The sequence below is a fragment of the Saimiri boliviensis genome, chromosome 14 (genome assembly GCF_048565385.1).
Source record: "Saimiri boliviensis isolate mSaiBol1 chromosome 14, mSaiBol1.pri, whole genome shotgun sequence".
In the NCBI taxonomy this organism is placed as follows: Eukaryota; Metazoa; Chordata; class Mammalia; order Primates; family Cebidae; genus Saimiri; species Saimiri boliviensis.
Window position 1 is genome coordinate 83773214 of NC_133462.1, and position 16328 is coordinate 83789541.

Sequence of the window (16328 nt, forward strand, 5' to 3'; positions counted from 1 at the left end):
TTTTTTTTTTTTTTGGAGACAGAGTCTCACTCTGCCACCCAGGCTGGAGTGCAGTGGCATGATCTCAGCTCACCACAACTTCTGCCTCACAGGTTCAAGCAATTCTCATGCCTCAGCTTCCTGCATAGCTGGGATTCCAGGCGTGCGCCACCATGCCCAGCTAATTTTTTGTATTTTTAGTACAGATGGGGTCTTGCTATGTTGCCCAGGCTGGTCTTGAACGCCTGGCCTCAAGTGATCTGCACACCTGGGCCTCCTAAAATTCTGGGATTATTGGTGTGAGCCACCATGCCTGGCTATCTATAATGTTTTAACTTTTATTTTCAAGGTGAGATAGTGAATACTCTGAATACTACTGAGCAAATGCTCTTAAAGAATGCTAACTTAAAAATTACTGAGAAATAGGCTGGGTGCAGTGGCTCATGCCTGTAACACAGCACTTTGGGAAGCCTAGGTGGGCGGATCACTTGACCTCAGGCATTTGCAACCAGCTTAGGCAAATAGCGAAACTCCATCTCTACAAAAAATCCTCAGCCTCCCGAGTAGCTGGGATTACAGGCATTTGCCACCCTGCCCGGCTAATTTTTGTATTTTTAGTAGAGATGTGATTTCACCATATTGGTCAGGCTGGTCTCAAACTCCTGACCTTGTGATCCACCCACCTCAGCCTCCCAAAGTGCTGGGATTACAGGTGTGAGCCCCCATGCCTGGCCAAAATGCACCAATCTTAAGGCAAAACTGTTAACTCACTAATGCTGGAGTTACAGAATCATATTTGAGTTTTTCCCTTTACCATTATGAGTTAACAACATTTTCTACTACATATGTTATAAAACACACAAGAGTCATCATTGCTTCATGCTGCCTGGGCTCTAAAGTAAATTTTACAATGTTTATGTATTAAAAAGAGCTAAAGAACGCAAATCAACAGGAAGTAAAAAATAGTAATAATAATAAGGAAGAAAAGAAAAAGAAGAGAGCTAAAGTATATAATTAAACCTTAAAAAAAAATGACTTACTGTAATGACTCTGAGAACTCCCCCTCCATCATTCACTGTCACTTTGTGAAGATTTCTTGACACAAGGCCGTAGAGGTCTTGGCTTTCCCACACGATTGTACCTTCAAAGCTCTTTTGTGAAAAGATGAATAGTGATTCATTTTCTTTATTGTTGTCATTTAGATTTTAAGTATGTTTTTAGGTAAGATTTTGGAGACAATTTTTTCCCAAGACATATCATTTAAAATTTTCACCCCACAGCTTTGACATACCATTGTTAACATTTACCTTGACCATTTTTTTCCATGCACATGTAAAAAACTAATTACAAGGAATAGATGGACAATTTTGCATGCTGCTGCTTGCTATTTCCCATGGTATCAAAAAGCATTTCCATATGATGTTGCAGCTGTCACAACCATTCCTCCTCATGTGTGTAACATCCCAATGAGCAGATGCATCCTGATTTACTCAAATATTTTCCCCATTTGGTTGCTACTAAATGTCTACTAAAATATCTACTAAAATAATGTAGGCATATTTTGGTGTAAATTTTTATTTACCCCTAACATTTTGTTTTTTACTTAAATTCCCAGCGGTGAAGTTACTGGGACAAGAAAGAGGTATTTTTTGTGGATTTTAGTAAACACTGTCAACTGCTTTTTGAAAGCAATTTTTACTAATTTATAGGGTTGTCAGCAATTTATGAGAATGACAATTGCACTGTACTTTCCCTGGCATGGGATATTAGTAAAAGAAAAGTTTAGGGCCAGTACCGTGGCTCATGCCTGCAATCCCAGCACTTTGGGAGGCTGAGGCAGGCAGATCATGAGGTCAGGAGTTTAAGACCAGCTTGGCCAACATGGTGAAACCCTGTCTCTAAAAATTAAAAAAAAAATTAGCTGGGTGTGGTAACACGAGCCCGTAGTCCCAGCTACTTAGGAGGCTGAGACAGGAGAATCGCTTGAACCTGGGAGGTGAGGTTGCAGTAAGCTGAGGTTGCATCACTACACTCCAACCTAGCAACAGAGTGAGACTCCGTCTCCAAAAATATATATATATATAAAAAATTAGCTGGGCATGGTGGTGCACACCTGTAACCCTAGCTACTCACTCAGGAGGCTGAGGCAGGAAAATCACTTGAACCCAGGGGGATATGGAGGTTGCAGTGAGCTGAGATCACACCTCTGTACTCCAGCATGGGCGACAAGGCAAGTTTCTGACTCAAAAAAACAAAAAAGTTTAACCTACTATACTATATATATATATATATATATATTTTTTTTTTTTTTTTTTCTCATTAAACTTTTTTTAATGGGTCTCAAAATTCTGTGACAAATTTTTGGTCAAGTTGTTTCCATTAAAAAGTACTGATTTTAAAAACTAATAACTTAAAACTGCCACAAGCAAAAAAGAAAACCAAAGTGGTCCACAAAACATTCTCCTTTCCTTCTGAAGGTTTTACGATGCATTGTTATCATTAACCAGTCTTTTACTACTAAACTTAAATGGCCAATTGAAACAAACAGTTCTGAGACCGTTCTTCCTCCACCACTGATTTAGACGCTCTGTCGCTGGGGCTGGAGTACAGTGGTGCGAATCTCGGCTTACTGCAACCTCTGCCTCCCAGGCTCAAGCAATTCTCCTGCCTCGGCCTCCTGAGTAGTTGGGATTACAGGTGCCTGCCACTATGCCCAGCTAAGTTTTTTATTTTTAGTAGAGACAGGGTTTCACCATCTTGGCCAGGCTGGTCTCGAACTCCTGACCTCTTGATTCACTTGCCTCAGCCTCCCAAAGTGTGGGATTACAGGCGTGAGCCACCACACCCTGCCATATACTAGATTTTAAAAAAATGATTCCTCATTTAGTTGGATTTATTTTTATTTTCATTTTTTGACACAAAGCACCAGGCTAGAGTCCAATGGTGCAATCTTGGCTTACTACCACCTTTGATCCCTGGGTTCAAGTGATTCTCCTGCCTCAGCTTCCTGAGTAGCTGGGATTACAGGCGCTCACCATCACACCAGGTTACATTTTGTATATCTAGTAGAGATGGGGTTTTGCCATGTTGGCCAGGATGGTCTGGAACTCCTGACCTCAAGTGATCTGCCAGCTTTGGCCTCAGCCTCCCAAAGTGCTGGAATTGCAAGCATAAACCACCTCACCCGGCATCATTTGTTTGGATTTCTGATTCCCAATGATGTTTATGAATTGCATGTTGTCTTCTGAGAAATGCCTTATCATGCTGCTTTGCCTTTTGGGCTCTGAGTTTTCTATTTTTCTTAATCAACTATGTAAGCTTTTAATAGAGTAATTATGTTAATCCTGTACATTTTATATGCTAAAATAGTTTATCATTTGCTACTTAATGTTATTTTTGAAATTCAGAAGTCCATAAATTTTACCTTGGCAAAATTGATGATCTTTTCATTTGTGATTATTACTATTCAATTCTGAGCTTAGCGAGCTGTGCTCCCCTGTCCTAAGGTCTGATATACACTGAAATCTTAATGTCTTCTAACTTCCCCATGATCTCATTTTTAATTCTGTGCACACCTGGCTCCTTAGTCCTGCTCGTGTCTCAGGCTCCACAATCTTCTCCTCTGAGACAGGCTTTCTCCACATGTCCTACAGAAGGCTCCAACTCCCAACTTCTATCACATCAATCTGTTTTATCTTCTTAATACCATTTATCACTCTGGTATTTCTTATTTTCTTATTATTAAACTAACTGCCTCCACTAGAAGACAAGCACCTCAAGAACAGGAAAGAGCTTCTCGGAGCAACCACTAACATCCGCAGCATCTAGGACAGCCTGACATAACTGAAAACTCAAAATGTCTGCTAAATAATGTTGAACTGAAAATCAACTAGAATTGACTATGACATAGAGGATTAAATGCAAGATACAGCTCTAATACTCTAAAAACTTTCACATGTTAAAATTAAGAGATAAAGTACAATAATGTCTCATTTCAGCCAGCATTATAGGGAAACCATACAAAATTAAATTTGTCTGATAAGCTAGGTCAGTTTTGTAAACTTTTTTTCCCCTCTATACCGAGTGATATAAACTTTTTCTTTTTTTTAAAGAAATACTTTTTTTCTCCAGCAAAACAGGTAAAAAGATTCCAATAGTCTGGATTCCTCAGGCAATTTATCACTTTCTATTCAGCTAATGTATCCTTCTTCATTACCTGTGAAACTCCGATGCACTGTGTGGGGCCCTGGGGTTCTCAGAGCAGATCTTGCAGACATACCTTAAAGCAGTGTCATGATTTCCTAATCTTTAAAAGAGAGAAAATGATACTAATTCTCAAAGGGCTATTTGGAAGTGATAAAATACGTGGTGAAGTGCCTTTGCTTAGTAAAATAGTACCTTTATTACCATCAAAAGGCACACAGAAATTGAACTTCTTAAAATATTCCATTTTTGGCGGGGCATGGTGGCTCACGCCTATAATCCCAGCACTTTGGGAGACTGAAGCAGGCAGATCATGAGGTCAGGAGTTCAAGACCAGTCAGACTAGTAGAAACCCTGTCTCTACTAAAAATACAAAAATTAGCTGGGCATGGTGGCATGTTCCTATAATCCCAGCCACTCAGGAGGCTGAGGCAGGAGAATTGCTCAAACCAGGACCCGGGAGGCAGAGGCTGCAGTGAGTCAAGATCACGCCACTGCACTCTAGCCTGGGCTACAGAGTAAGGCCTGATCTCAAAAAAAAAAAAAAAAAAAAAAAAAGAAAAATTCCACTTTCATATCTTTGAAATAGGTGCTGATTGTTTCTATACATTCCCTAGGTGGCCTTAATTCTCTTTTGAAAGATTTATTTTTTTCTTTTCAATCCTATTTCTTCTGTAGGCCTTAACATTCTCTTAAACTTGAGGTCAAATCTGAAAATTAAATCCCTACATAAGAGGAAACGTTTCTTTTATTTTTATTTTTGGAGACAGTCTCGCTCTGTGGCCCAGGCTGGCATGCAGTGGCACAATCTCAGATCACTGCAACCTCTACCGCCTGGGTTCAAGCAATTCTACCTCAGCCTCCCAAGTAGCTGGGACTACAAGCACTCACTGCCACGCTCAGCTAATTTTTTGTATTTTTTAGTAGAAACGGGGTTTCACTGTGTTGCCCAGGCTGGTCTCAAACTTCTGAGCTCAGGCAATCTGCCTGCCTCATCCTCCCAAAGTGCTGGGATTACAGGTGTGAGCCATTGCATCAGCCTCGTTTTTGTTTCTTTTCAAGATGAGTCTCACTCTGTTGCCCAGGCTGGAGTGCAGTGATGTGATCTTGGCTCACTGCAACCTCTGTCTCTGGGTTCAAGCAATTTTCCTGTCTCTGCCTCCCGAGCAGTTGGGACTACACACACATGCCATTGCATCTGGCTAATTTTTGTATTTTTAGTAAAGACAGGGCTCTGCCATGTTGGTCAGGCTGGTCTTAAACTCCTGACCTCTAATGATCTGCCTGCCTCGGCCTCGTAAAGTATTGGGATTACAGGCATGTGCCACCATGCCTGGCCCCAGAGGAAACAACATTTCTAACAATTGGGAAGAACTGCATGATTAAAGCTTAATTAGTAAAATCAGTATCTTAAGACAATGTATCAAACATATCAACTGGCCACTATAGGAAGGTTGGGTTAAGAGAAAAATTCTGGCAAGGTAGCAATGTCGAGGGGTAGAAGGATGCAATAATTGGAAGATAAGCATTTTGGTCACATTCTACCTAGATAAAATAGCACTCTAAAACACCCACTCTTCCACTGTTGTAATCAAGTTCAACGCCCAAATCTAGCACAGTTCAGATTTAGCTTTTTAGGTACCTTGACATACTAGGTAGGAGGTTCCCAGATACAGAACCTAAGCATTGAAATCACGAATGAGCCAACAGCATTAAAGATGAATGAATTGACATTTTGGTTTATGCATTGATTTTCTGTGAACTTATACATGAATGTGTAATTTCTCAGAGACGATGAATCTGATCATCTCTAAGTGAACTGGAAGGTCAGTGTTAGGACCTGTTGCTAAGTCCCAGACCCTTTGACGACACAGTTTGGATACACAGCCCCTCCAAATCTCATTTGAAATGTGACCTCCAGTGCTAGAGGTAGGGCCTAGTGGGAGGTGTTTGAGTGATGGGAGCTGATCCCTCCGGAATGGCTTGGCTCCTTCCCTACAGTAATGAGTGAGTTCTTGTTCTATGTGTTTATGAGAGCGAGCTGTTTAAAAGAGCCTGGCATCTCTCTCTTGTTCCCTCTCTCACCCTGTGACACTGCTTACTCCCCTTCACCTTCCATCATGAATGGAAGCTTCCTGAGGCCCTCACCAGAAACAGATGCTGGTGCCATCTTTCTTTTCTTTTTTTCGAGATGGAGTCTTGCTCTGTGGCCCAGGCTGGAGTGCAGTGGTGCAATCTCTGCTCACTGCAACCTCCATCTCCCGGGCTCAAGTGATTTTTGTGCCTCAGCCTCCTGAATAGCTGGGATTATAGGCATGCCCACCACGCCCAGCTAATTTTTGTATTTTTAGTAGAGATGGGGTTTCATCATGTTGGCCAGACTGGTCTTGAACTCCTGACCTGAAGGGATCTGCCCGCCTCAGCCTCCCAAAGTGCTGGGATTACAGGCATGAGCCACTGTGCGCAGCCACCATGCTTCTTGTATTGCAGACCCACGAGCCAAATAAACCTCTTTTCTCTATAAATTACCCAGCCTCAGGTATTCCTTTGTAGAAACACTAAATGGACTAATATGCTTGACCATGTGAGGCTGCCTTGTGTTAATCATGTCTCTTTCTCCTTGCAACAACCACCTCTTGCCCTTGGTATACTCTATTTTCTTCTAAAACTTTAATAGCGATGAAGTTTAGAAGGACAGATAGTGTATATACTTAGGATAAGGAATTGATAGGACTTGGTGAGTACCTGGACATGAGACTAAGGATAACTCCCAAGATTCTGGTGTAGGTGACTGAGGAAAACGAGATACGGTTACCCAAGATTAAAAATACATGAGATGAGAATGGGTGGGATGGAGACAACGTTACCATTAGAAAGCCCACAGAACGTTCAAGTGAAGAAGTTCAGCAGGCAGCTCAAAGCATGTCTGGAGTTCACAAGAGATGTGAGGCTGTAGTTATAGATTTAACAGACTTCAGCACGCAGGCAGTAATGAATGAAATTGCCTAAGAAGAATGAGTAAAATAAAAAAGAAGGCTACGTAGCAAATCCTAATGATTAATATTTGAGAGTAAAGCAGAAAAGGAAATAATGAATCATACCAAAAGTATAGTGACCAGATAAAAATCCTCACCTTGAAACTACAAATCTAGAAAAGATGACGACAAAACAAGTAATTCTCTGTACTGTCTATTCAATTGACAAGACATGTGACATGCTACTTCACAGTGAGTCCTTCCTGGCACCCAACTCCATTCTGTCTGTGATTAGGCTATGATACAAGAATGTCAACAACGTTGAATAACTGAATAATTACCAGAATAATTCCCTAGTCCCCCCATATGATCTTGACTTATTCATGGAACTTACATAACCTACCAGCTGTTTTGTTACTAAGCAAGGAAGGAGCTGTATCTTCCACCTGTCTTCTGTACCTGTTTCTGCTCCACAACACAGTTTAATTTCTATTCCTCATCTCTGCTCTCCTACTTTTTATTCTGATGTAAGGCAGTTATGAAGCCAGGTATCTCCTAAGATGCAAAACAATTTGCTTATGGCGATTCCCTGCCAAGATCATAAAAACCAAAATAAAAGGAAAAAAGCAAGGTACAGGTTGGAAAAATGAGATATCATATATTATCTCTCCCATAATATAAGCCAAGTAATATAATATAATATAGTATAAACACACAGTAGTCTTCACTGGTCTGTAACTCATGTCATGTATTAATTCCTTTGCATAAAAATTCTAATTTCTCATCCAAACAACAAAGTAGCTTAAATATACACAGTACTTCTGTGCCTATAAACATTAACAACTTCTTGTGGATTACAGAAATGACTATGTCTAAAGAATTTCAAACTTCATAAAAATAAGGATATAAGCTGGGTGCAGCAGCTCACGCCTGTAATCTCAGAACTTTGGGAGGCTGAGGCAGGTGGATCACCTAAGGTCAGGAGTTCGAAACCAGCTTAGCTAACGTGGTAAAACCTGTCTCTATTAAAAATACAAAAGACAGGTGTGGAGGTGGGCACCTCTAATCCCAGCTATTCTGGAGGCTAAGGCAGGAGAATCGTTTCAACCCAGGAGGTAGAGGTTGCAGTGAGCTGAGACTGCACCACTGCTCTCCAGCCTGGGCAGCAGGAGTAAAACTCCGACTTACAAAAGGATTTAAGTGTCCATAATGCTAACAATAATGTCACTAGTGACTCAGGTGAACAAAAATAGTCTGCTTTTTACTGAAATTAATTTCAGGTTCCAAATGTAGTATTAAGGAAAACATAAAATTGGAGACATAAATATTTTAAGAGAAACACACAGTAGTCTTAACTTAAACTTGTGACGCCCACTGAGGGTTATGCTTTAGTGAGCTACACAATGAATAAACCTTACAGGTGATCTGCTTACTGGACAAGCTACCCTCCTGACATGTGACTCCAGGCAATCTCCAAGTGTAGAGGGAGTAAGATGATGAACTTCCTCTCTCAAATGGAATACACTACCTATTTTTCTTCTATTACTCTGTGTTGATATGCCAGCAAACCATCACTATTATTTTTCCGAGTGAATAAACCCAATCACCCTTGATGCAGCAAAGAAGAGTATTTAAAATTAAACATATTTTCAACAAAAATAGAATTTTGTACAACAGGAAAGATTTTTTTTAACTGCTAAAAGTTTGTTTTTTCTATTATATAAAGCTAATATATATTCATTATGGAACACTTAGAAGATAGATATACAAAAAGAAGGAAATAAAAATCATCCATAATCTTAGCTCCTCCCAGGTATAGCCACTATTAAATAATTGCTTGCTTTTCTGTGTGTGTGGTTGTTTTTGTTGTTTTAATAGGGGCCGTGTTTCACCAAGTTGCCCAGGCTGGTCTCAAACTCCTGGGCTCAATGATTTGCCTGCCTTGGCCTCCCAAAGTGCAGGGAGGATAGGCCTGAGCCGCGCCACACCTAGCCTGCTTGTTTTTAAAAGAAAAAAAATATATACAAAATTAACAAAAGTAATAAAATCAAGTCTATTTAGCTTAAACCTTGAAGGGAAATAAAAAGCACAAGGCTATAGTCATTAAAACTCTTAATAACTAGACCTGGTGTGGTGGCTCAAGCCTGTAATCCCAGACCTTTGGGAGGTGAGAGGATTGCTTGATGCTAAGAGTTTGAGACCAGCCTGGCAACATTGTGACACACTAAAAAATTTAGGCCGGGCATGGTGGCTCACGCCTATAATCCCAGCACTTTGGGATGCCAAGTCAGGTGGATCACCTGGGGTCAGGAGTTTGAGACCAGCCTGGCCAACTGGTGAAACCTCATCTCTACTAAAAACACAAAAATTAGCCAGGTATGGTGGCATGTGCCTGTAATCCCAGCTACTTGGGAGGCTGAGGCAGGAGAATCACTTAAACCTGGGAGGCAGAGGTTGCTATGAGCTGAGATCATGCCACTGTACTCCAGCCTGGGTGACAGGGCAAAACTCCATCTCAAAAAAAGAAAGAAAGAAAAACTTTAGCGTGGCATGGTGGCAGGTGCCTGTAGTGCCAACCAGCTACTCAGGAGGTTGAGGTAGGAGAATCAACTAAGCCCAGGAGGTTGAGGCTCCAGTGAGCTATATGATCATGCCACCAGACTTCTGCCTGAGCAGCAAAGCCAGACCTTGTCTCAAAAATAAAAACCCTTTTCCCCAACACAATTTTTATTTTGAAAAACTTCAAACCTATAGAATAGTTCAAATTACCATTCAAATCACCCAGACTCATCAGTTGTTCACATTTTGCCACATTTGCCTTTTCTCTCTCGACACATATACTTTTCTATTGTTGGATCACTTGAAAATAAAATGCAGATATCATGACCTTTTAACTTTACATATTTCAGCATGTATCTCCCAAGAACAAGGACATTCTAAGTGAAAGTAATGTTTTTATGAACTAATCAAATTTTGCAATTCTTTCTGTAAGGCTGACCAAGATAATGGAGCAGACTCCATAAAATTGTGATTAGCTTGAAGTATTAAAGTTTATTTTCTTCCTCTTTGCCCCACTTCATGTGACTGTCCTCTGGAATACCGTTTCTCAACCTCAGCACCAATGACATTTTGGGCCAGATAATTCTCTTTGCTGGTGGGGGGGGGGTGTCCTGTGGCTGCAGGATGTTTAGCAGAGTCCTGTCCCTTTATCAACTAGATGCCATTATCACCCTACATCCAGTTTTAACAACTGAAAGTATATCCATCACTGCTCTGCGGAGGGCAAATTGCCCCTGGTGAAAAAACACTGCTCTCAAAGAACAGGGCTCCCCAATCCAGATGAGGAGGAGCAATAATAGCATCTATTGATTTACTGAATGCGTGCCCTGTGGCAGCATGTTCTAAGCAGTGCACATGTGTTAAATCATTTACCCCTCAGAATAACCATCTGAAATGGGTGGTGTAGCAGTTTGATCTTACAGAGGAGGAAACAGACATGGTGAGGTTAAGTACCTCATGTGAATGAACAAACCAAAGAATGGCTTCCTGCAAAAACTGAGATCCAACACTATGTAGCTGAACCACTATTCTTAAAGTAAAAGATAGCTTTCATGGTACCTACTTCACTTAAAAAGGAAAAAAGTTCATATGTGAAATTAAAAAGAATAAAAGGAGTAGGGAAACAGGCACTCTGTCATATATTGCTAGTAATTGTTCACACTGATACAAATTGCTAAACTCCTCTCCAGGAAGGAATCATGTGACTTAAAAATGCGTATGCCCTTTGACCCAACAATTCATCCTAAGAAAATAACCAGTTATACACATAAAACAGAGGTGCAGTGATATTTACTAGTCTTTTCATAATACCAAAAAATTGGAACTATATCAATACCCAAATACAGAGTTAAATGACAATACTTTCGTACAACGTCATTCTACAGAGCCATTAAAAATAATGAGCATATCATATCAAAAGATGTTCATATGTTTAAGTAAATTATAAAGTAGAATGAACGGCATAATCCTAGTAACTATATACATAGAAGCAAAAATGTTAAACATGATTATTTCCAAATGATGAGATTCTAGTAGTCTTGTTTTCCTTTAGCTTATTTGCATTTTCTTTTTTTTTCCACCCCCCTGTTTTAGCTTGGCTTTTATTCAAAAGTTTTATTTTTTATTTTTTGACTTATCTTGAGGAGCAGGCTACCCCATAGGCAGTATGCTGAGAGTAGCGTATTTAAAATGGAAGTTCATATACAGATGAAAAGGAGATCCCTTTGACAATGGCAGAATTAACATACAGTTTCAACTACGTGTACTCAATTCCAGAGATCCATAGTATGTTATAAAAATGTGTGGTTACCATTGTTGAACAAATTGTGAATAGCACCCCACAGACTGTGTAGGAAAAAGTTTCTTGGATAGTCATTAGGGCCGGTCAGTTGTCTAGCCTACATTTTAACTCAGCTGTGATGCTGTGGGATGAATTCTACAGGTGATCTAACGTGAGTCCCACAGATGTCTAGGAAACTGACCGAATTGTGGTTCCAGAGCACCGAGTTCAGGAACTTACTCAGTCTAGACTAAAAAAGCCTAGAAAGACTGAAGCTGATGGATGAATAATTTGTTTATGTCTGATCCCGATTCTGTCCCACTCAGCAACCACACTGTGGTTTAACTCTAGGACTAATGAGTGTACCTGGCAGGTGAGGCATTCTTTAGTGCATATCTACTTAAGACTGGACCCAGAGGTGACAGGTACATTTTCAGGCCATCATCCACAACTGTTCGCCCGTTGGAGAAATTTTGTTTAACTTGGAAACGTGGTCCACCTCTGAGCTAACTTTTTTTTTCTTTTCATTCTTTAGATAAGCAAACTGTTTAATTTTACCCAAATGGTTTCTCTGTCTGGTTATTTCCATCAACCCACACTAACACCATCCTTTGTCATTAAAACAGTTGTGCAGTTCTCGACTCCACTAAATAAACTACAGCAACGTACAACGCTTTTCAAAAAGTCGTTTTGGAACCCCTGAGGTATCATGAAGTCCTCAGGAAGCTTGAATGCAGAGTGCTACGTTTTAGCACATCCACAGTTGGTACCTTCATCTCTCACTCTGGAGTGCTGCCTGGCACAACAGAATATCAAGTGCCTGTCCCTGAAAGCACATGCCCACTCCTATGAAGGACTGCAATGGTCCTACAGTCTTTTCATGCCACCCTGTACCTCTGGTAAGATGAACTGTTCCACGGGCTTGTACCACAACTTGTTCACCTGCACACCACAGCTTGGAGGACTGAAGCGAGCAATGAAGAGGGCCTCCTACAAATTGGGAGAAAAAGACAAGAAAAAATAACTCATGTTACACATTGCATATGCAACAAGTTTTCAAACACCTTACATCTTGGTTAGCTAAATCCACAATGGCCCTAACCACGGTTACTAACATGGTTCTACTGTGGTTTTGGCATCATTTGGGTTTTCTAGTGCATTCATAGTTACTACATAATGACACTTCAGGTAATCAAAGTTGTCATGAAGTTCTCAAATACTAAACATAATCCACATAACCTTAAAAAAAAAACCCACCTTGAAAGAAAAAGTATTAAGGGAATTGAGAGGTGTTGTTAAATAAAGCCAACATATTATAGTGTCAAAACTCCTTCAAAAAGTTAAGACTGAACGGAAAGACCACATATTTCTACTGGAACAAAATCACTCAGAAAACTGCTTTCAAAAAGAATCTTCAGAAGAAAATATAAACAAAACAAAAAAGGGAATATAAAAGAGGGCTGGGGCAGGCACGGTGGCTCACGCCTGCAAGCCCAGCACTTTGGGAGGCTGAGGTAGCCAGATCACTGGAGGTCAGGAGTTCCAGAACAGCCTGGCCAACATGTGAAACACTATCTGTACTAAAAATATAAAAAATTAGGCCAGGCGCGGTAGCTCATGCCTATAATCCTAGCACTTTGGGAGGCCGAGGCGGGCAGATCACGAGGTCAGGAGATCAAGACCATCCTGGCCAATGTGGTGAAACGCCATCTCTACTAAACATACAAAAATTAGCTGGGCATGGTGGTATGTACCTGTAATCCCAGCTACTTCGGAGGCTAAGGCAGGAGAATCACTTGAACCCTTGAGGCAGAGTTTGCAGTGAGCCAAGAGGCAGCCTGGGTGACAACAGTGAAACTCCTTCTCAAAAAAATAATAAAAATAAAAATACAAAAATTAGCTGGGTGTGGTGGCAGGTACTTGCTACTTCGAAGGCTGAAGCAGGAGAATTACTCGAACCTAGGAGGTGGAGGCTACAGTGACTGAGATTGCACCACTGCACTCCAGCCTGGGCCACCAAACCAGACTCCATCTCAAAAAAAAAAAACCAATGATATGTCTATGGTTTGCTTGGACCCTCTCATTTCCTCTAGGCAACATTTCCTCATTCTCATGCCTATTCTTTTTTTTTTTTTTTTTTTTTTTTTTTTGAGACAAAGTTTCGCTCTTGTTACCCAGGCTGGAGTGCAATGGCACGATCTCGGCTCACCGCAACCTCCGCCTCCTGGGTTCAGGCAATTCTCCTGCCTCAGCCTCCTGAGTAGCTGGGATTACAGGCACACGCCACCATGCCCAGCTAATTTTTTGTATTTTTAGTAGAGACGGGGTTTCAACATGTTGACCAGGATGGTCTCGATCTCTTGACCTCGTGATCCACCCGCCTCGGCCTTCCAAAGTGCTGGGATTACAGGCTTGAGCCACCGTGCCCGGCCTCTCATGCCTATTCTTATAGACCAACTTACTACAGGGGAATCTTCTGTTAAGCTATTAAAACCATGCAGGGGTTCAAAACTAAGCACATTTCAATAGATTATGTCTATTTCTTTCATGAACACCAGTTCTTTGCAATGCAGTTTAAGAATATTTTTTGCATGGTGACTACCCATGAACCCATTAGCATCCATCTTAGACTAGTCCTTGCTTGAGGACAAAGATTAACTCCTCCCTGGCTAAAAATATGGAAACTAAAAGTTATAACAACATGATCAAAATATTTCAAGTCTGAACCAAACTATTTGACTGATAACTCACATACTACAAATAGTTTTGTTTTTTTGAGAAAGTCTCACTCTGTCACCTAGGCTGGAGTGAGTGGTGCGATCATGGCTCACTGTACTGCAGCCTCAACCTCCTGGGCTCAAGTGATCCTCCCTCCTCAAACTCCCAAGTAGCTGGCACTACAGGAATATGCCAGCACAGCTGCCTATTTTCTTATTTTTTTTTGTAGAAACGGGGTCTCACTGTGTTTCCTAGTCTAGTCTTGAACTCCTGGGCTGAAGCAATCCACCTGCCTTGGCCTCCCGAAGTACTGGGGCGTGAGCCACCATGCCTAGCTAATAGTTTTTTTAAAACTGTGTCATACAAAGATGATTAAACAATTGTTTCAAAAAAAATTTAAGATTAATTCTAATTTCTAGATAAGGATAATAGTGATACTCATCGAGTTACTTCAGTTACCTATTTGATCCTCAGCATCAATGAAATTATTAACTACAGTCATAAATGAACTCCTATAGTTGAGTAACAACAAAGCTCTTCTCACTGTAATCATTATGGCTGGCATCATCAGTAGAAATCCTACTCTTCCCTCTGTGTTGTATATATGTCTATAAACACATCAACAAACTAGACAGATTATTTAGAGGAAGAACAGGGCAAATTAAAAAAAGAAATTTCATCTCAAATTTATTTGTATATTTATTGGTGAGTTTCTAACAGTTTTCATTGCTAATAATCAACATTAACAATACATTTTGAAAAAACTAAACAGAGTTCTGCTTCCAGCAATATCAGACCAATTCTCCGATAGGTAATAATTATGAACTCTTGAATGAATCATAAAAAATAATTATTTAAAGGCACTGGAATTCAAACAAACAGGTAGAAACTGGAGAAGAAACAGTACTTGGAAGAAGGAAAAGACTGTAAATATGCATCTTCTCCCTAGTCCCCTTCTTGACTCTTTGTCTTAAGGGTATAACTCTTTGTCTAGGGCAACTAGACATTTGAATGAAAATCTGTAGTCTTTCTGCTAGAAAAATTAAGAAGACAGAGTTGGGGCAAACACATCAGTCTATAAAATGGGTTGGGGGAACCTCCCAGAAAGGAAAAGATCACAGAGAGAGAGGCATAAATTCTTCATATTAACTCTGCCTAAATCTGTGGCTGACTCATGAAATACACGTTCAAGGCAGAACCCAAGTAGCCCATCCGAGGCCAAAAAAAAAAAAATGAACAGAGATTTTAGCTGCTTTGCATTGCAAGTGAGACAATGTTTAGAGTCTGGGTCCAGCCAATTTAACTGCCTGCTAAAACAAACAAACAAAAAATCAATACTCTTTGAGGAATATAATAGGATCTAGAGTTCCTACAACGAATTATTTACAATATCTAGGATACAAGGCAAAGATAAGGGCCAAGCATGGTGGCTCACACCTGTAATCCCAGCACTTTGGGAAGTCAAGGCAAGAGGATGCTTGAGGCTAAGAGTTTGACACCAGCTTGGGCAACATGGGGAGACCTGTCTCTACAAAAAATTTTAAAAGTAGCTGGTTATGGTGGCACACGCCTGTAGTCCCAGCTACTCAGGAGGCTGATGGGGGAGGATAGCTTGAATCCAGGAGTTCAAGGCTGTAGTGAACTGTGAATATGCCACTGCACTCCAGCCCAGGCAAAAGTGTGAGAGCCTGTCAAACAACAACAAAACCCAAACCAAAACCCCCCCAAAATACTAAACATAAAACAGAAAAATGTTACCCATATTTTAGAGAAAAGATAATCAATAAAGACAGATGCTGAGATGACTTAGAGTAACCATACATAGATTTTAAAGCTGCTGTTATAACTATGGTCAAAGCTGTAGAGAAAAATATGCTCCAACAATGAACACACAGGAAATTTTAGAGAAATAGAAACAGTAAAAAAGAACGAATTGGAAACTGAAGAAGTAAAAAGTGTAATATTTAAAATACATCTAAAATAAAAAAATCATTGGATAGGCTTAACTTCAGATTTGAGATGACAGAAGAGTCACTAAACTTGAATACAGATTAACGGAAGTTACCTACATTGAAAAATAGAAAAAACATTGACTGAAATGAACACTCTGTGAT

General features: G+C 40.3%; 1 protein-coding gene across 2 annotated transcripts in view; it reads right to left on the minus strand.

Moving 5' to 3' along the window:
* B3GALNT2 (beta-1,3-N-acetylgalactosaminyltransferase 2) overlaps positions 1 to 16328 on the minus strand; it is a 56288-nt gene that overhangs the window by 17338 nt on the left and 22622 nt on the right. For both annotated transcript variants that reach the window (XM_039464302.2, XM_074385341.1), the window contains exons 5-6: positions 12391 to 12486; positions 1020 to 1130 (exon numbers count right to left, since the gene is read on the minus strand). In XM_039464302.2, coding sequence (XP_039320236.1) covers positions 1020 to 1130; positions 12391 to 12486 — 207 coding nt within the window. The remainder of the gene's footprint in view (positions 1 to 1019; positions 1131 to 12390; positions 12487 to 16328) is intronic.